Source organism: Podarcis pityusensis (genome assembly GCF_964106645.2).
Source record: "Podarcis pityusensis genome assembly, chromosome: 10".
Classification (NCBI taxonomy): domain Eukaryota; kingdom Metazoa; phylum Chordata; class Lepidosauria; order Squamata; family Lacertidae; genus Podarcis; species Podarcis pityusensis.
In genome coordinates this window covers 13,744,884-13,766,413 of record NC_138035.1, presented here as the reverse complement: position 1 = coordinate 13,766,413, position 21,530 = coordinate 13,744,884, and the positions used below count along the sequence as shown (strand labels likewise).

Genomic DNA, 21,530 nt, shown 5'->3' with positions numbered 1-21,530 from the left:
TAGGCATAATGGCTGTGCTCTTCCTCCACAGATGGCAGCAGCAGTGTTTCTGAATACCAGTTTCTGGAAACCACAGGGCGAGAGAGGGCTCTTGCTCTCAAATCCTGCTTGCGAGTTTCCCATGGGCATCTTGTTGGTCGCTGTGAGAACAAGAGGCATGGGCACATTGTGCATGCTTGTACAGTGGTACCTCGGGTTACAGGCACTTCAGGTTACAGACGCTTCAGGTTACAGACTCCACTAACCCAGAAATAGTACCTCAGGTTAAGAACTTTGCTTCAGGATGAGAACAGGAATCGTGCTCTGGTGGTGTGGCAGCAGCGGGAGGCCCCATTAGCTAGAGTGGTACCTCAGGTTATGAACAGTTTCAGGTTAAGAACAGACCTCTGGAACGAATTAAGTTCCTAACCTGAGGTGCCACTGTAGTTCCTGCTGTTCCTGTGTCACAAGCGTTTTGCAAAACATTCATAACTAGGCAGAGAACTGGCTGCTGTACAGGGTAAACTGCCGTGCTTTGCAAGTTGTTGCGTCACATTTGGGTGGCGTGCTTTGACTTGGAAAACGTTCATGTGGCCATTCTCACTGTGTGCGTTTCTGTGACGCTGCTCAGGGTGAGAGCAGGTAGAGAAGAGTTTGTGCCGCCTGGCTCATGAAAACGGGGCATCGCTTAACATTGTTGTGTCCAATCTCCTTTCCTCCCAAATGTCATTTAATCCGATACTGGAGGCAAGAGATGGGTGCCCTCTGCAATGTATTTCTCTTCATGAGACCATAGTTCACACAGATAGAGTGGTACCTCAGGTTAAGTACTTAATTCGTTCCGGAGATCAGTTCTTATCCTGAAACTGTTCTTAACTTGAAGCACCACTTTAGCTAATGGGGCCTCCTGCTGCCGCCGCATGATTTCTGTTCTCATCCTGAAGCACAGTTCTTAACCTGAGGTAATATTTCTGGGTTAGCAGAGTCTGTAACCTGAAGCGTCTGTAACCCGAGGTACCACTGTATATCACTGGCAAGGAGAGGAGAGGATGTGGAGTGGGAAAAATCAAATGCAAATTTCTTTTGTAGTAACCAGCCCAGTTTTGTCATTTGTGGGAATTAAGTGTGCGGTTTGTAGCCGCAAATTGGTAATCCAGTGCTAATTGTAAATGACATATAGGAAGCTGGGTCTCGTCTTCATTTTAAAGGGTGTGTGTGCAGTATTTCTTTTCTTATGAAAATTAAGACCGCTCCTAAAGAAAAGCTGATCACCCCTCAGAGATGTAAATTAACCCGCTCCGTGGTCAGCCGAGAACTTGTTGGCATCAGCCGGGCTGGTCCAGGAAAAAAAAAAAAGCTTAATTTGCTCCACAAAACTACTCTGCTCCATTATCGGTTCTCCATTACTGTCAGTCAACCAACCCGGATAAAGGCACGAGCGACAGTGACGGTGACAATGACAGACAGTCACTCCTCGGTGCGCGGCGTTGGAGCGCAGCCTGGAAAAGCAGTTACCCCTCTTCCGATTGAGGCGGAGATGAAAGAATTTGACAAGCATGGCTCGTGGGTTAGCTGGGAGTCAGCTCTCGCAGCCACACACGAGGCCCGGGGTGGGGAGTATGGGAAAAGGCTCCATAGGAGGGAGTGAAGTTAGTGTGGTGGGGAGCGAGCGGAGGACATTCAAATTATGGCAGGAAAATATGTACATCGTCCCTCAAAGTTAGACTGTAGGCTGCCCTGATTCCCAGGGATGGTTTTGTTGTGCTCTGTTTTGCAGGCTTAATGGAACACGACAGCTAGGATATCACAGCTTCTTTCTGGTGCACAAGAAGTTTATTTTAGTTAATCGGGGAGGGGGTGGTTGGGGAAGTGGCAAGTGTGTCATTTCAAAGGATGGCAGAAATCCCAGGCTGACTGGAGTTTTGTCTTCATTTCTGCTTCATTTCCACTTTTTTGTAACTCGGGATTAGCAAGAAACCTCTGGTTCTGTAAGCGCTACCTGGGAGTGAAAACCCACTGTTCTGGTGGGGGTGCTTTTTCCTCAATGAATCTCGCAGCCAAGATAGCATGTTTCCAGAACCTTGGAATGGGAATGTGTGTTTAGGGGAAGAGGGAGGAAATGCAGGTCAGCCAAACTTTTGCCTCCTTTTATCCTACTGTGATCTGGTACTGTCCCCTGCTATAGGGCAGGCTAGATGTGATGTTTCTTATGCAATTTGCTTTGTGGTCCATCCCCCCCCCACACTTTAATAAAAATAGTGGCAAAAGAAGTGGAAACTGGAACAGGGATTTGGTGTGGGAGTAGCAATGTGCAAACCTTGTCAAATTCAAGTTCTTTCAGTCTCTCATTTTCCCAATATTTTGTTCTCAACATTTTTCAGATCAGTTGGTGACTTTTTAAAGAAAGAAGTACCCATGAAAATTCATCAGCATTTTAGTGGAAATTTCTCATAACACTTGTGTGCAATTTTACTTAATATACACCATTTAATGTACATACAGTTTCCTGGGAAGGGGGAAGGATTGCTAAACCACTCTAGGAATTGCAGCTCTGTGCCTCTCTATGGCTCTCAGTACCCTTAACAAATTACAGTTCCCAGGATTGTTAAGGTAGCATAATACTGGTTTGATTGTAAGGTACAGATGGGGCCCGCCTTTCAATTCCAGCTACTAGCAAGCTTTGGGATGCCTTGTGATTCTGTCATCTTAGCTGGGACCTGTTAATACCTCTATAGAAAAGGATTTCCCTTTTCTGTTTTCCAAAAGCCGGCGTACATTCATTTCATTGGGCCTTCCTGTAACTTTTTGTTGTGCGAAACAGCTGCTTCCCATTGAGGTTTTCTTTTTTTAAAAAAGAAATAAATCGGAACAATTCATGTTTATGTGTGCCTTCCCCCTTTTTAGGTGTTCCCCCTAAGAAATGCAGCAGGGCTCGGATGCACTGCGACTCCAACTCACCAGATAAGGTTTATGGATAAGTTGATGGTAGATCCCTTTGTTCATCTTGAGCACTTACATTGCTCACATCGGACAACAGATTCATATGGAATGTATCAGCCAAGAGTGTTTTCCCAGATGACCCTATCACATTTCCTTTCTGGCCAGCGTTCAAGTCTTTTCACTCCTTTTCAGTTGCTGTCACATGCCGTGAACATTGTTATGTACAAATATGTGACTTACTTGGGCAGCCTTCCAGTTCAGCTATTCTTAATTTGCGAAGGGAGAGGCAATCTGGTACGCGAACTTCACAGCGATTGCATTATTATCGCAGAAGCTGAGTAACAATTTTTTATAAGCTGGTGATAGGAAGTGCCTAGTGATAAGTTCCTGCATGTGAACAACATAGAAGGAGATCTTGTAGTCAGAAGAAGAAAAAGAGAGAGATGGAGCCTTGTGGTCTGCACTTTAGATTCAGTTTCCAAGTTGGTTCTTGATACAACCAACCAAGGTCCCTTTCAGACGTTTTCTTTTCTTCACGTGTGGCAATCAGTGCATGAGCAGGGAGCATAGGCCTCCATGTCATCTGGAACCCTTCAGGATTGGGGTTCTAAATCTCATGGAAGTCTTAGAGATCTACATGTATAGGCTTCCCTTCTTCAGATGCCTGTGCTCATTGCATGGACATCAAGAGCAGAGGGTGGTCTTCAATTAAAGGCTCATCCATACTTCCTTTGTGTTGCATTTCTAGACACAGGTCTGCTGTTTAAAGTTTTGTGTCCAAGGGCTTTGGTTTTTTTTCTTTGTCCAGGCAGTTTCCCCACGAATACCTGCTCTGTACCGCTGAATGAAAGCAAAAGGCAACCCACAGAAAACCCAAAATGTCATTTGTCCCAATTCAGTGTTAATTTGGGAGTTTGCCTGGGGAAAGAGGAAGGACAAAAAAAAGGGCTTGGACACGGAGCTTTAAGAGTGGACATGTGCCTACATAGGTAAAGGTAAAGGGACCGCTGACCATTAGGTCCAGTCGTGACCAACTCTGGGGTTGCAGCACTCATCTCGCTTTATTGGCCGAGGGAGCCGGCGTACAGCTTCCGGGTCATGTGGCCAGCATGACTAAGCCGCTTCTGGCGAACCAGAGCAGTGCATGGAAACGGCGTTTACCTTCCCGCTGGAGCGGTACCTATTTATCTACTTGCACTCTGACGTGCTTTCGAACTGCTAGGTTGGCAGGAGCAGGGACCGAGCAATGAGAGCTCATCCCGTCGCGGGGATTCGAACCGCCGATCTTCTGATTGCCAAGTCCTAGGGCAAAACACAGTGCTATTTTTTACAGAAAAAGAAGTGGCAGAACTCACCATGAACGTCTCCCTTGATCTCTTATAATGGCAATGGCGCATACCTGAGAGGTGCCAGAACTGGGGGGGAAAGCCGTGGCAAAACATAAGTGTGGATGAACCCTAAGTCTTACTCAAGGTAGACCCATTAACTTGCCCATGTTCATTAATTTCAGTGGGTCTACTTTGAGTAAAAACTATTGCCCATGGCCAGCAGGACAACGTCACTAAAGATGAGGATGACTGGCACGACCAAACTCTCTGCACAGACATTGATTACAATGCATGAGCAAAATGTCTGAAAGGGAAGGAAGGAACCAAGTAAGCATTAAGGGAAGGAGGGAATGTTCATGGACTCATGGAGAGATTTTCACATTTTTGTAACTCAATGTTTTTCCAAGCTTATTGTTCTCCATGTGGAAGAATATGTAGCTGGAACCAGCTGTTGGAGCACAATGAAACATTTTAAGAGACATGTATGTGGCCGATGAAAGCAGCAGCTGTTCTTGCTTTCTTCCCTGTAAAATAGGCTTCCTCAAGCTCGGCCCTCCAGATGTTTATGGCCTACAACTCCCATGACCCCTAGCTAGCAGGACTAGTGATCAGGGATGATGAGAATTGTAGTCTCAATATATCTGGAGGGCTGAGGTTGAGGAAGCCTGCTGCACAATCTATTGGGTGAAAGAGTGTGGCATGACATCATCACATTGAGAGTTGCTGAGCCCCTGTTCCCATTCATTGGCTCCTGATACTGGGAATTGGGAGATGCTCAAAGTGGGATTGTATGGACACCATGCATTTTTTTTCTTTACTAAATTTATAGTGGGGGTATGCAGAGTCACTGTCTTGTAGGACCTCCTTCTGCCCTAAGAAAAGGATGCATGCGGCATGCTTGTTTGTAATTTACCAGATAGGTTTCTTTACAAAACCACCCAAATTGGAGAAAGATCCCATTGATGCATTCAACACAGGGGGAGAGTCCAGCTCCATAAAATATCTACTCAATTACATAAACAAATCAAAGCTATGCAGTGTGGAGATTCATACTGGCAAATCAGAAGAAGACCTGCTCGTGTGTATATTTTTAATGATAGGTCTACAAATGATATAGAATGTGAATATTGGCACAGTTCATAGATTCAGATTATTTAAATGCACTGAGTCTAGTTTATGCCTGGGTCTATATGGAACATCCTTTGGGAGTAGATGCTTTTACACTCAGGGTGAAGTTGAACCCATCAGATAATCCTGTTTTCATGGATTTTGTTGTTGTTGTTTAAAATTTATTTTATTTTACTCTTTGTCCCCAACTGCAAATGCACCCCCCCCGCCTCTTCAAGTGATTTTAATAATATGGCTGTGATCCAAAGCACATGCATCTACTTAATGGTAAAACAGCTAATATTGGTTTCCCTAAAATAATTTTTAAAATACCCATTATGCCACATTCTCGTTTTCTTTATTCATAGAACAAGAATTCATTTTTAGTGTGGCCTCGAAGCTGTAATGAACATTGTTAACATATAATAACAATGCCCCAGGGGAAAGATTTCAAAGGCAGTCTAACCTCATGGCTGAACTTCTGATGTACCACAGAGCCATCGAGCCAAGAGATGTTTCGCAATCTTTCAGAGAGAGTAGCAGAATACTACTGTTTAATATGCAGGTGAGGATTATAGAGGGTTTAAGGTGTTGGCTCAGGACTGACAACATTTCCTTAAAAACCTCAGAACCCCCAAGGTCAACATGCTAATGGGAATTCTAAAATTGTAACACAAGAAAGGAAGTACTGCTTCAGGCAGAGGATAGTTAGACTTTATTATTCACTCCAAGAGGAGGTAGTGATGGCCACCAACTTGGATGGCTTAATTTATTTTTGACAGATTAATGAAAGATGAGGATACCAGTGGCTACTAGCCTTGATGGTTGTGTTCTTCCTCCACCATCAGAAGCTGTGTGTTTTTGAAGGCCAACTTTTGGGAATCATAAGTGAATAGAGTATTGTTGCACTCAAGTTTTGCTTATGGGCTTCCCAAAGCCATCTGGTTGGCCGCTATGAGAACAGGATCCTGGAAATGATGGGTCATTGGCTCTTCTTATGAGTGCACGATGGAAGACACTTTGTTCAACTCCAGGAAGGAAGGAAGGAAGGAAGGAAGGAAGGAAGGAAGGAAGGAAGGAAGGAAGGAAAGATCTTTGAATCCCAGTACCTAGCCCATATCATTCAAGTTGTCAAGAGTCCAGGAGTGAACAAAGTGGACCATACCAGAGCTGCCTCTGGGAAAATCTTGTACCCTACTAAAACAAGTCAAAATCCCCCATTAAACCATTCCCAAACCCTCAGTTCTTTCCCCCAGAGCTTTTGCAGCTCATGAGGATGTAAGTAAGTGTGTTGGCATTGCACTGGGCAGAACTGTTCAGCCTTACTGCACTAGAAATTCCGTAATCCCTTGGTGTGCATTAAATTTGCAAGACAAAGCATATGCGGAGGATCTCTTAAGAGTTAAACTAAAACTAATCTATGCAAAGTGATCCTGTGCCTGAACTCTAAAAGTATAAAAAGTGCTTTTCTGGGTCAGACCCAGGTGGATATTCTCCAGTAATGTTGGACAAATAAACCCGGAGACTAGCAAGCGCTAGATTAAGGACTTCCACAGCCTCCAGATGTTGGACTGCAGCTTCTATCATTCCTGACCATGCTGGTTGAGGCTAATGGGAGTTGGAGCCCAATAGCATATGGAGGCAGCACATTAGTTATTCCTGCACTAGATGCTCCAACATCAATTGGGCAATGGACCACCAGTCTACTGCATATTTGCCTTACCCCAAAGGCACCAACAGCCTACAGCAACATATTGGGCATGAGTTATAGTTTAGATGCAGTTCCACAGCTGTGATGAGTGCTGATGTCATGCATCTGTGGACACATAACAGGGCAGGCATCATCAAGGTTAGAAGTCACGGCACAATCCACACTTACTGTATTTACAGGAGCTAAGCATCTCATCCAGAATGGGAGCAGCCACAGAGAAGAAGACAATCACACCTCTTCAATTAATGTGCAAACCAAGTCGCAATCTATTTTAGTAGAACATCCCTCAATGTTATGAAATAGTCGTGCTCTTTCTTTCTAATTTCCCCTCCCAGCAGTCATGTGAAACAAAACACACAAATTAAATTGGCTCCAGATCCACTTATTTAGCTCCTCCACGTTCTGCCTTCGCCATTAGGAGAGACACACAAGACATGGGGAATGTACACTTATGGGAAGATGGCAAAATACAGATTGTGTTTCACTGCACTGCTCTGCCACAGAGACTGTTGGCAGCATCCCTAGAGCATAAAATAAATCCAAATTTTGGAGCTCTCAATTATAGACCTTTGAGTAGACACGGTCCTTTGTTTGATTGCTTGAGGGTGCCATAACTTCTCATTCTCTAAAATGTTGTCAGTTAACCATCTTGATGCACAGCATGCGGTCATTCCAGTGTCCTTTTCCCTGGTCTTGAGCCAGACGTTGTCCTGCCCTGGAATGATTAAATCTGAACAGACAGATTCAATAATGTCAAAGTTCAATCTTGTCTAAAAATATTAGCATGCTGCGCCCCATCCTGCATATTGTACATTTCATTCTCTGTTACAAGGCATGGCAGGTCTGAAAGAAGAATCTCATTGACAAAGCAAGGAGGGAACAAACCCAGGCAATTCTCTCTCTGTAGTGTCACACCATGGGGCCATTGTAACCAAGGGTAGCCACAGGCCATGGAGATTGGACGGCCAACTGGCCACAAATGACAACAACAACCAATTTTTGTGAGCTCTGGGCCAGTTGCCAGATTTGTGCATGTGTACGTGTAAAAGCCAGACATTGGCTTGGTTGCCAAAGTATTTGAATTAAAAGTCAGCAGAACTATCTTCATCTAATGTGCATGCTTGAGCTGTGTGGGCAATGCTTGTTCACTTGGGCACCATGTTGTTGAGCTCAGCCTCGGCTCACCATTGTACATGCTGCTGCAGGTGAGATTGCAGGTTCTGTGTGTGCAGTTCTTCCGTAAGAGATAGCCTATAGGCTGTGTGGATTAGAGGGAGGCAGAGTTGGTGGTATAAGAGACTTCAGCCAAGGACAGTCAGGTACCGTGGGGGGAAAGAGTGGAAGGCAGGCTGGAGACTGATGGTCAGGAAGTGGGTTGTAGGAGGTAGGTAGCCATGAAGCCAGAAACCTGGGGTGGTATTCAACTAAGATTTACCCTCTAATCCAAATCTACTGCAATTATCAGACCTAACTTAATCATAACAGTGACAGGTAACACTGTGTGGAAATAACAGGTATTCAAGGGGCACCCAATTTCTTGGGCATCCAGTAGGAAGACTTCTTCATGGGCACGTCCTAAAGTTTATTTTAAAGAGGATGGCTGGAATTTCAGTGGCTTTCATTCAGCATAAACCTTATTAATGTGGCTTCTTTCTCTCCTCTTTTGACTTCTTGAAGTCATAATAAGGGTTTAAGGCAGTGGTTCTCAGGCTTTTTTTCTCTGGACCATGCTTTCAGAATAAAAAATTCCTCACACCATAAGAGTTTTTTAATTGATGAGAAATACATTGGAAAACAAAAAGAAACAGCTTCCAGCAGTGTTTGATGTGTAAGATAGAACACAACTATTGTTTAATATGATCACAGGACATCATAAGAACATGAATTATTCCTAAAATATAAACGAGCCTCTTATATATGTAAAGTATGTACACAAACTCAATGAGAGGTGTGCTCTTGCTTTTGCCGGGTAATCTCATTTATGTTAGGTCTAATTTGAGGCAAACAAACTCTCATATCCTCATCAACACAAAGAAGCCTTTATCTTTTCTGATCTTTCATATTTGCCAGCGTTGAAAATTCATGTTCACAACAACATGTCATGGGGAACTGTAAAAGAATAGCCAATGTTGTTGAAGAGAGGCATGGATATTGTTTCTGGTTGTATGTCCACACTGCACTGAAATGTTTAAATGTTTCTTTGATTGTCCTTGAATCTTCCTGCCACACTTACCATTCTTTCCTGCCACAACCAGTGTGGCATCCCATCGAGAACCACTGGTTTAAGGAATAGGTTGCTGGGAGAGAGTTCCATTATTGCAATGTTGTGGTAGGGATGCATCCTTGTAGATGTTCTAATGACTCATTTGGTATTCTTTACTCTTCGACCCCAGAGACGTGCGTTTTCAGGACCCACCCTATTCTTGTGGCTGCAATTTGTTTTAACTGTTCTTAATACAGAATTTTATATTGTTGTAACCCACCCTGGGATCTGTTGTTGAAGTGGTGGTGGCAGTTATTGGTAATGATAGGGGACAAATTTGTCCAGTTCACATTTCACTTTGCATCTACCTGATTCATACTACTTGAACCAATATGCAAGCAGCTCTCTTTTGAAATTCACACGTCCCTGAATTTTGTGATGCAGTTCTCTAGCCAAACAATGCAAGGGGGGGGGAGGCATAAGTTTGGGGAAAGGGCACTCATTAATGTTCATATTAGTGAAATAGTCATTTTAATTTATTTTTAAAATAATTTTTATTAAGTTTTACATTTTTATCGTAATAACATCATATCAAATCACAAAAGAAAAAATGATTCCCAAATTTTCCCCTCCCCCCAGCTACTTCCTTCCTCCTGGTTTTTTACATATTAACTTTTCCTGCTTGCATTACTATATCTTAATATAAAATTCTTTAAATTCAGTATTGTTGTGTTCTTATCATTTTAACATCATCTTCGTAAATTCTGTATTCATGTTGTTAATTGTAAGTGTTTACTCAAATCCTGCTAGTGAGTCCATTTCTTTACATTGTTTCTGTAGATGCAGCATAAATGGCTCCTGAAATATTTATTTTAAAATGCATTATTTTAGGGAAACTTCCTTCGTAAAATATATAAAGCACAATTGCATTCGAAAACACATATATTCAGGAGAAATTGCAATAAATTAAAAACAAATTTCGTGCATTTTTTTTAAGGCAGGCTGATGGGGAATTGGGATAAATGGGAAAAGTGAGAAATCGAGAGAAACTGACATTGATAGTGTTGTCTACCCCTAACTTGTAGTCCAAGTTACTTCTATCTGGGGTGCTGATTGAGGCATGATACACCTTAAGGCTTAAAATTTTTGAAGCCAAAATGTTGAGGCATACTGGGGTCTTAAGGCTGAGTCCCAGGACTAGTGATACAGTTCTAATTTTTAAACTGCACAAATCTGGCCCATCCAGGTCACAGGGAGGCCATCTTGGCATATATGTAAGTTGTTACAAGCTCTTGAAAGGTCTAGCAAGGTTTGTGTAGTAAGCAAATAGAATGGAATGAGTGAAATACTTGCTATGTGGATACTATCAAAATTGTCTACCTGCAGCAACTTATTTCCCCGCCCCATTTTTATATTTGGACGTTCTAGCTATGTGGATTGTGTCCATTGCAGTGTTAGCCTTCATATCTTGTGCAATTTACCTTGCGCTTTCAAGTGAGCCTAGTGCCTTCGGAGACAAAGACACGGCTGTGTTTTGCTACTCTCAAACTCCTTAAATTAGTCAGAGGGTGAGAAGCAGACGAACGAAGTCGTGCCGTATTTCCTCACATCTTTGAAAGCTGCTGTGGAATCTGCACCCTACCTGATCACCTTGAAGCGCTACTCCAAACTCATCTTCAAAGCTCACTTGCTTTGTTTAGCATTCTGCAGCCTGGTGACCTCCAACCTTCATGGCTCCGCTAATGTAAACAGTCAATGATAAAAGAAGAACACCCAATAACAACAATGGCTGATCATAGCACTGGTCACGGTGTTGTCTCATGTTTGTCCTTGCTCTGTTTGTGATCATATCCGACTTGGTTACACTTTGCATTAACAATAGAAAGCGTCTTCAGAAGAGGTGTATAATTTGTTCCCCTCCTTGTCCTTGAAAGGATAAACCAACGAATACTGCTGAAACATACCCCATTTCTCTGTATTTTCTTTGCTAGCTTTTGTACTCCCCCTAACCCCTTACCGTTTTGACCTACTTGTACTGCAGGCAGCAGTGGCTAAGCATGTGCATTTTCTACTGTGGTCACATCCATACATTTAAAACACATTTTTAAAGCACATGCCCCCCCCAAAGAATCCTGGGAACTGTAGTTTGTTAAGAGTTGCGGCTTTGTGAGGCGTAAGCAATGGTTCCTTAAGTAGGGCTGGGCGATAAATCCTCCAAAACCAGCTTGAAATCCATATTGTGATATCGATTTCATAGTTCTTGACCTGGCAATATATTGTGAACCATGACGTGTGTTAGGGCTGTGTAAGATACCGTCCAAAATCAACCGGTTTCAAGTCCATATCATGATACTGGTTTCATAATTTTTTACCTGGCAATATACTTTGAATCATGGTGTGTGTGTGTGTGTGTGTGTGTGTGTTAGTTGCGTGGCTAGACCCCTCCCACATGTGAAATGAAGACACTGGACACATTTTTTAAGGTTAATGGGCATAAACAGGCCACAACTTTATTGATTACAGAATTGAAAGGTATTGGCCTTAGGCATTGGCTCCTATCGACTACCCGGCATGCAGACCGGGAAGGGTTAACCACAAACCGTGGGAATCCTGTTGAAGTACACCAACTAGGATCCCACGGGTGTCACCGCTCGGGGGCGTGCCGGGGGCCCTCACCTCCCTAGGTTTCGGACAAGGCAACGCCCCCCGGAGTCCTTTACCGGACTACCCTTTTCTTGGGGGAAGGTGATGGCGCTTCCTTCCCCCCCCATTCATTTGCATAACAATAAACCCCTGCCAATGCCTAACCGCCAAATACCGCTGAAGTTGTGACGATTGCTACGAGGTAGGCGAAAAAACCAAAAGGCTGACAGTGCGCCAAATTGGAAAAATTCCTACCAGGCCCCTTACGGCGACCAACCGTAGTCCATAGCAAGGTCATAGCTAGCTAAACCTAAGGGTGGGTGGGATGGGAAAAACCGCTCAGCTGGCGCGGGGAAAGAGGGTGGTCCCCGGGCGTGCCTGGCCTTAAGTATGCTAGGCCACGCCTCCCTGGCCCGCCGATTGGCGGGTCGGGTCGCAGGCACGCCCGGGGATTCCCCTGATCTCGCGGGGGCAAAGGCCAGCCCCCGCGTGTGTGGGAGGGGGTCGCCCGCAACCCCCTCTCCTCGCGAGGTCGGAAATGGCTTTATGCAAAAATCAGAATGTGGGGGAAACTGTGAAGCCAGCCAATGACTCAGTATATCACGATGCTAAGCTAACCAGATATCACCAATCCCTATTCCTAAGGTTCTTGGAGGGAAGCCATGTGATAGATATAGATAGATAGATAGATGGATAGATAGATGATAGATAGATAGATAGATAGATAGATAGATAGATAGATGATAGATAGATAGATAGATAGATAGATGATAGATAGATAGATGATAGATAGATAGATAGATGATAGATAGATAGATGATAGATAGATGATAGATAGATAGATAGATGATAGATAGATGATAGATAGATAGATAGATAGATAGATGATAGATAGATGATAGATAGATAGATAGATGCTATAGCTATAGCTATAGATATAGATATAGATGATATAGATATAGATATAGATATAGATATAGATATAGATATAGATATAGATATAGATATAGATATAGATATAGATATAGATATAGATATAGATAATCACTGATTTATTCTTCGCCTACTAAGCTACTGTCTTGGGGCGATTCACACAAGAGATCATTTTAAGTGGTTTGCAACGTAGGTTGAATAAATAACAAAAAAAAAAAGCCTAGGAATTTTCTACATTCTATAAAATACAACAACAGAAAGAGCGTCCTCTTTGGCATCAATATAAGCATTATACACACAGAAATCAGCCATGAAATACAAGGAAAATTCCACATTGCAAAACATGGTAAACAACTAAACAAGATATCCTCTAAGCATCAGGAAATAAAATACAGTGACATATTGGGTTCAATGGCAGGTGAAATTGCCAAAGTCATTTTTCTCAGAGCTCCACCACCTTTCCACCCCCTTATTAAATAATAATAATAATAATAATAATGCCATGCATGTAAGCTGAATGTGCACAAGTTAAATGTGCATAAGTTGTGGGCTTACTGTGCTGCAAATGAAAACCAACTAGTGAATTAACTGTGAGATCATGCTCTTACTTGCTTTTGAATGGTTCACACTTCCCCACAACTTGTTGCCCTCCACATGTTTCAGCCCACAACTCCCATCAACCACAACAGCACAGCTACCCAAACCAGCTGTAAGTCACCACATTGGGGATGTTTGGAAGGATGCATTTGTCGTCTTTGACACGGGTCTCTCTGAAAGTACATCTTTTGAGTGGTTATTGTCGGTCCAGGGGGGCTTCACATAGAGAAATGTATTCTTCTTTTCCCCCACTTTCTGACTCCCTGCTTTTCCTCTTTCCGTAGCAGTTGTATGCTGCCCAGCTTGCGGCGATGCAAGTATCCCCAGGTGGGAAAATACCCGGCATCCCCCAAAGCAACATTGGTGCGGCAGTATCGCCTACCAGCATCCATACCGACAAGAGCACAACCAGCCCTCCACCCAAAAGCAAGGTACTATTGCGCAGATTTATCTGCCTGGCTTTTCTTGCATATTTTGTGTCTCTTTCTGTGACTCTCTTTCAGCATAATGTATATGCAATTGTAGCTTAAACCAGGGGTAGGCAAACTAAGGCCCAGGGGCTGGATGCAGCCCAATCGCCTTCTCAATCCAGCCTGCGGACGGTCCGGGAATGAACATGTTTTTACATGAGTAGAATGTGTCCTTTTATTTAAAATGCATCTCTGGGTTATTTGTAGGGCAAAGGAATTCGTTCATATATTTTTTTCCAAAATATAGTCCGGCCCACCACATGATCTGAGGGACGGTGGACCGGCCCACAGCTGGAAAAGGTTGCTGATCCCTGGCTTAGACCTTTCTGAAATTTATAACAGGTTATTGTAAGCAGTCTGAGCATGGGATGGGATATTTCTGTGGTGCTTATTGGTATAACAGCAACTATTATGTGTTTTAAAAAGGTAAAGGTAAAGGACCCCTGGACAGTTAAGTCCAGTCAAAGGCAACTATGGGGAGTGGCGCTCATCTCACTTTCAGGTCAAAGGAGCCAGTGTTTGTCCACAGACAGCTTTCTGGGTCATGTGGCCAGCATGACTAAACCACTTCTGGCACAACAGAACACCGTGCACAGAAACACCGTTTACCTTCCTGCCACAGCAGTACCTATTTATCTACTTCCACTGGCATGCTTTCAAACTGCTAGGTTGGCAGGAGCTGGGGGAGAGCAACAGGAGCTCACTCCACTGCGGGCATTCGAATCACCGACCTTTCGATCGGCAAGCCCAAGAGGCTCAGTGGTTTAGACCACAGCGCTACCCGACACCTAATCCTATTGGTGTTGGGGGGAAATTACTGACTGCATGGAGATTGCATGGAAATAGTGCTGTAAGTGTTTGAAGACCTCCAACAATGGAAGAGCTCGTCTGAGTCATAGATTTCATTGTCAAACTGTTCTTAGCAACAAGAACCTGGGCTGCATACATTTAAAGCACAGAATCCAACAAAGAATTCAGTTCCCTGTTTAACCCCCCAAAAAAACTCAGAACTACAGTTCCCAGGATTCTTTGGTAGGCAGGGGTGGGGGTGCATGTTAAAAAGGTGTGTATCCAGCCCTAATATTACCACCAAGAAGCTTCTCCTAACATCCCAGTAGAATCTGTCATCCTGTAACTTCAGCCAATTCAATCTAGTCCTGCCTTCTGGAGTTGCAGAGAAGAGGTCTTCATTGTCTTTTTTGTGACAGCCACTGAGATATTTGAAGAGCGCTATCATTGTCTCTTCTCCAGCTAAACATAGCAAGTTCCTTCCACCTATCCACGAGCTGTTTGAAAACATCTGGGGCCTGTGACTGAAGCATGCAATTGATAATATCAAAATTATGGTGCATCTAACAGATTCAGCTGCAGTTCAGAAGGGTAGCGAGCTTTCCTTCAGCAGTGCATTGCTTAAGGATGGGGAAACGATTTCATGGGCATTGTACACCTTATCAAATGCCACCTGTTAGAATTTCAGATTGGGGAGTGGGCGAGCATGCTTTCTTACACACATCTCTGCAGCTTTCAGAAATTGTCAGAGATGCAACTGTATCTTTGGGCGCTTCCAGACTGTTGCTGTTTTGGGGTGGGATTTGGTCACAGACCAGCAAATTTGGTTTGAGCAATCACCACAGTTGATTGGGAGATCTTGCACAACTAGACCACTGTCTCCAAATACTGGAATATTTGTGATGAGGGAAATGATGGGAAATGCACTGGAAAATGTGGAATAACGCTTGCTTTGATGCAATGCCATCTATTCGCCCTGCAAACAAATCAGAATGAATGTCAGCACCAGTCCAAACCTCAGCATCTCTCATTTTAGGAAGGAACCATTGCCTTCTTGCCTTTTGCTGTACCTGTGCGCAAGAGTACACTCCATTCAAAGTACTGAGACTGGCTTTCAAGCCAAATGTGCTTAGGGGGTGAAGCATGAAACACTCTTGGTTCGGTGATGAGAAAATGTTTGATGAAAGATATGATCTTCCCTTTGCTCACTGTCCTCCAGTCTGCTGACCACATTTCTTTAATCACATCACAGTGGATTCCTTGAACTGACAGTAGTGTCTCAGTGCCTTTAACCGAGCAGTAAAAAGGCCCAGATTAAAAATAGCCAGGGAAATAAATACTACCATTGAATTTACTTATTTATATATAAAATAGTTCTAATCTCAAAGTGTTGGTGCTGACCTTTAAAGCCCTAATTGGCTTCGGTCTTGTATACCTGAAGGAGCATCTCCACCTCCATCGTTCAGCCTGGACACAGAGATCCAGCGCCGAGGGCCTTCTGGCAGTTCCCTCATTGCGAGAAGTGGGGTTACAGGGAACCAGACAGAGGGCCTTCTCGGTAGTGGCGCCCACCCTGTGGAACACCCTCCCTTCAGATGTGAAGGAAATAAGCAGCTATCCTATCTTCAAAAGACATCTGAAGGCAGCCCTGTTCAGGGAAGTTTTTAATATTTAGTGCTGTACTGTTTTTAACATTTGTTTGGGAGCCGCCCAGAGTGGCTGGGGAAACTCAGCCAGATGGGCGGGGTATAAATAAATAATTATTATTATTATTATTATTATTATTATTATATTACCGCTCTATCGGAAAAAGAAACATATCAGAGCAGTTTGCAGCAACAATACATAAAACACCCAATAAAAACCATATATAAAAAGTTCAAAGCAGCCATCAATTAACCATTGTGGGAAGATGTGTTAGCAATTGCCTACGTAGCTCTGGCGGAATAGAAAAGTTTTGAGCAGGAATTTAAAAGTTGGCACAGAAGGTGCCTGCTGAATCTCTGTTGGCAGAGTATTTCACAAGATTGGGCCAATGGCACTAAACGATCAGTTCCCCGTTGCTGTCCAACGAGCCTTGCCAACCCGGGGAATGACCAGTGATGTTCCTGCAGATGATCTCAATGATCGAGCTGGAAGATAAGGGTTCAGATGACCCCTGAGGTACACTGGGCCTAAGTTGTTCAAGTACAAATTAATACAATAACTTTGAACCTGGCTTAGTAGTAGATGGGCAGCCAAAGCAGCTGTTCTAACAATGGAGACAGCTGTTCTTGACTGGGTGCCCCCACCAGCAGCCATAGAGCGCATAACAGCAATCCAGTCTTGAGGTTACCAACATGTAATGTGCAGTGGTCAGGCTATCCCTGTGCAAGAACGATGTAGCTAGCAAACCAGGTGAAGCTGCTAAAAGGCACTCCTATCCACAGAGGACACTTCAGCCTCTAGTGACATAGATGAATGTAGGAGTACCTCCAAGCTACGCACTTGCTGCTTCAGAGGGAGTGCAACTCCATCCCGAACAGGTAACTTGCCAATTTCCCAAACCTGGGAACCACCCGCTCAAGGAGGTTCTTTCTACCCAGGATTTATTTGCCTCCATCCCGTTCACCATTCAGACACTGATCCAGAGCTTTCACAGCTTCTCCTGATTCAGATGTCATGGCAAAGTTGAGCTGTGTATCATCAGCTATCCTGACTTGGGCTGATGGAAGTTGTACTCCAAATCTGTCAGATGCTGGTGCGGTTGCTCGAGAGTAAGCAGGCAAGACCTGTCTTTTCCAGGCTTTATTCTTGGTGCAAACTATTTACAGTGAAGAGTGTTGTAAGTTCATGTCTGGCTCAATCACTAGCAGAATCTGGGAGTGGTCGGTTTTTGTACCTCCCCCAGCATAAAGGTTGCGTCACCCCCAGCCCTTCCCTCCCTGCGCCCTTCCCTTCCCTTTTCCTTCCCTCCCTGCACCGAAGCCTACTGCGCAGAATGGGCGCTGGCAAGGGCGTACTTCCCGCCTCTCCGGTTTGCTCAGGCTCGGTGTTGAGGCTCTCCCTAGCATCCTCTGGTCCCTGCACCTCTCCTCCACTGGAGGTGGGGCTTTCCTCCTCGCCGGAAGAGGAACTGCTTCTCAAGATTTTTGGAGGCTCCCTATAACACAACTGCCTTTCCATCTCTTGCGTCTGAGCCGATGGCAGTTCCCTGACAAAAACCTTGAAAGAGCACAGAGTTGGCGAAGGATGTGTTAGGTTGCATGACATCTGCCCTCAGTGGAGGTGGGTCTCTTGGGGTTTATTAGGGAGCATGGGGCTGTGCCCTGCCAACCTCAGCCATAGCCCACCCTCCCCTTCTTACTTACAACCAGCACCGAGTACCACCTTCTTCTGCCTCAGTGTTGCCCTTGTAGAACTCTGCAGGGTGGAGTACAGGGGGCAAAACCAGAATAAGTTGACTCTGTCTGTACTTGGCTATGGCTTCGCCTGTTGTTGTCCTCTCTGCCTTTGTCATCCTGTCCCCCCCATCTCAAATGGCATCAGCCCCCACTGCAGTGACTCGGAAGGATGCCTGTTAAAAAGAAAAGAAAATCTAGTGGCAGCTACCAGAATTCTGTTATGCTATTCTTTCCTTCCCAATTTTCTTTTTTCTTTTAAAAAATACTTTTTCTAGGTGTTTCTGTGCCTTTGGCTTGCAGTTCTTTCAAAGGACACAAACAGAATTTATCCGCAAATTGAAAGGGGGTGGGGGAATGGTCCCCAGAGGAATATATATATATATATATATATATATATGAGAAGGGGCCCTCCAAAAGGCTGTAAAATTGTGCAGCATGATCCTTCTGAAGCCTGCTGTTTTCAATCTGCTGTGTGCCAGTTGGAGGCTCAGAGAGAGAGAGGAGAGGGGGTGAAAGGAAAGGATAATGCTGAGACATGATAGAGTGGCTGTGACCTCCAAGCTCAAGCTGGAAATCCAAGACATTGATTTCACTTAGCATTCCTGCTGAGAAATCCGGCAGAGTTCAGTTGTAATAAAAGAACAAGATTCTGTTCTAATGGTAATGGCGTATGACAGACATATCACTTTGTCTGTCCTCCACAACACAGAGAGATGGAAAGGGGGGAGAGAGAGGGGGAGAGAGGAGAGAGAGTTGAATTGGAGAAAGGTCACCTGATCTGCCTGTGGAGTTTGGGTGAGTGCAGTTCTGAGCTCAGAACTGAAACATGGCAGCAAAATTATTTATAATACAAAGCGATCTGAAAGGAGTGTTTTCTGGTGGCAGTTATCAGACGCCCAGAAGAAAGAGGTGATGGGAGCAGGGGAGAGGGGGCAGAGGCAAAAGAAGCTCCCTTCTACCAATCCAGGCCTTTGGGGGTCCATTTAGCTCAGTAGTGACCACCAGCAGCAGTAGTTCTCCAGGGGTCTCAGGCAGGGGTCTCTCACAGTCCTACCTGGAGATGCCAGAGAGAGATTGAACATGGGACATTTTTGCATGCAACCGTTCTTCATGCCTGCAGTTGGAAGGCCAGTCAAATCAATTTACTGGAATGGTTGTCAGTACGTGTATATGAAGTTGTGTGGGTAAATAACGTGAAGGAGGGAGTTATCCTTGCCAGGAAAATATTACCCTCGTACCTACTGGACTGCCTCTCCTGGTATGTCCCTTGGAGGACCTTACGGTCTTCAAATAAAAACATCTTGGAGATCCTGGGCCACAGGGAGGTTAGGCTGGCCTCAACCAGAGCCAGGGCTTTTTCGGCCGTGGCCCCGATCTGGTGGAACGCTCTGTCACAAGAGACTAGGGCCCTGTGGGACTTGACATCTTTCCACAGGGCCTGCAAGACAGAGCTGTTCCACCAGGCCTTTGGCCAAGGCACAGTCTGACCCCCCCTCCTTCAGTAATCCTCATAGATTTGATTTTAGAACGAACTGATTTTAGAATGTATTTCAATTAATGGATTTTGATTTTATGTGAACTGTGTTACCTTTACTGTTTTTACTGCTCTGAGCCTGGCTTTGGCTGGGGAGGTTGAGATATAAATTAAATATTATTATTATTATTATTATTATTATTATTATTATTATTACCAGCCACTCAGCTGTAGTTCCCACCGAGGTGGGAAATCTGCGTTTTGGCTCTACCCCCTAATGTGTCAGTGACCTCAGGACCATGAGCTGGAAGAGCTGGATTTGAGCATAGCCAATTATGGCTTGACAGTGATGAGGCCAGAATTATAGAATTGTGGAGTTGGAAGGGGTCCCGAGTGCCATCTAGTCCACTGCAACGCAGGAATCTCAGCTGAATCATCCCTGACAGGTGACTATCCAGCTTCTGCTTAAAAACCTCTGAGGAAGGAGGGTAAGATGGACCCTGCTGCATTGGACCAAAGGTCCATCACTATTCCAGCATCCCATCCCTGCAGTGACCAACGAGATGTCTCTGGGAAGTCCACAAATAGGACATATGTTGAATTCCATGCTTCTGCTCGTGTTGTTCAGCAACTGGTATTCATAGTCATAGTGCCACTGAAACCGGAAGTAAAATAGGCATGGTGAGGTCCTCACCCTCCATGAATTTGTCTAATCCCCTTTTAAAGTCATCCAAGTTGGTGGCCGTTACCATGTTCCATAGTAGCAAATTGCACAGTATGACTACATGCAATGTCAAGAAGTGCTTCCTGAATCTCCCAACATTCAGCATCATTGGATAACCCCTGAAAGTGGGAGAAAAGCTACTCCCTAAAACCTTCTCTATATCGTGCATAATCCTATATACTTCTATCATGTCCCTCCAATTGTTTTAACCTTTCCTAGTATGAAAGTTCCTTCAACTCTTTGGTCATTTTGGTTACCCTAAATGGGGTCCTAGAGGAGACATGGGGATTTTGATACAATAAACATAGCTGTCAATGTTTTCCTTTTTTTAAAGGGAAATTCCCTTATTCCGAATAGGATTCCTCGCAAGAAAAGGGGAAAGTTGACAGCTATGACAATAAATTGTGTTGCTCGATAGTATGAAAAACGCAATACAATAAAAACAAATTAAAATGGATCTTACCATTTTAACATAACAAATCTCTCTCTCTCTCTCTCTCTCTCTCTCTCTCACACACACACACACACACACACACACACTTTGAATGTAGATGTGCAAAGGGATTCCCTTCTCTGCAAACCCAGGGAAGATAATAACGTGTGTGAAATGTAATGTGATTGATATAGGATTTTACAGAATTACAGTGCACTTCAGGTCACTGATCTGTTTCAGCTGTTCTCCTGCAAAGACCAATCTGGAATCTTAAAGTTCTTTCTTCGCCCTGTCGTAAATTTGTCGGAGAATCTTTGTGTTCCTTTGTGACGGAGGAAATTTCATTAAAATCGCAGTAAGCCAAATTTTTCCACCCAGGAACTGTTCAAGGTTCCTTCCCTTCCCCTCCCCCTTCAAATGACCTTCAAGAAGCTGTTGTTTTGCTGAAAACCCATCTGCAGGCCTTTATTTGTTCTGGCACAATGTGTGGGGGGAGGCAGGAATTGTTCAAGTTTTATTGGAGAGGGTAGTAGCTTCACCTGAAGCTACGACAAGGGTTGGGTTCTTGGAGGATAGAGAGAGGTGTTTTTATTCCGTAGAGGATAACTTCAAGAGTTATCGCTCCACTGCTTTTCGGCAAGGATTGTTCAAAGTCAGCCTCAGCAGCAGATGGAGCAACTGTTGGCCCTAAAAGTGCTGAGAATGATTGGTGGGAAGCTGCCAAGGATCATCCTTTAAATCTACGTAAGACTTGAGCACATCACTGGAACCTCTTAAGACCTTGGCAGCCACCATCTTGGCAAACTGTTTATCAGT

General features: G+C 44.1%; 1 protein-coding gene across 7 annotated transcripts in view; it reads left to right on the top strand.

Annotated features, from left to right (window-relative positions):
• Positions 1–21,530, top strand: part of SOX5 (SRY-box transcription factor 5) — a 764,489-nt gene that overhangs the window by 667,724 nt on the left and 75,235 nt on the right. For all 7 annotated transcript variants that reach the window (XM_081022783.1, XM_081022784.1, XM_081022785.1 and 4 more), the window contains one exon: positions 13,726–13,872. In XM_081022783.1, coding sequence (XP_080878909.1) covers positions 13,726–13,872 — 147 coding nt within the window. The remainder of the gene's footprint in view (positions 1–13,725; positions 13,873–21,530) is intronic.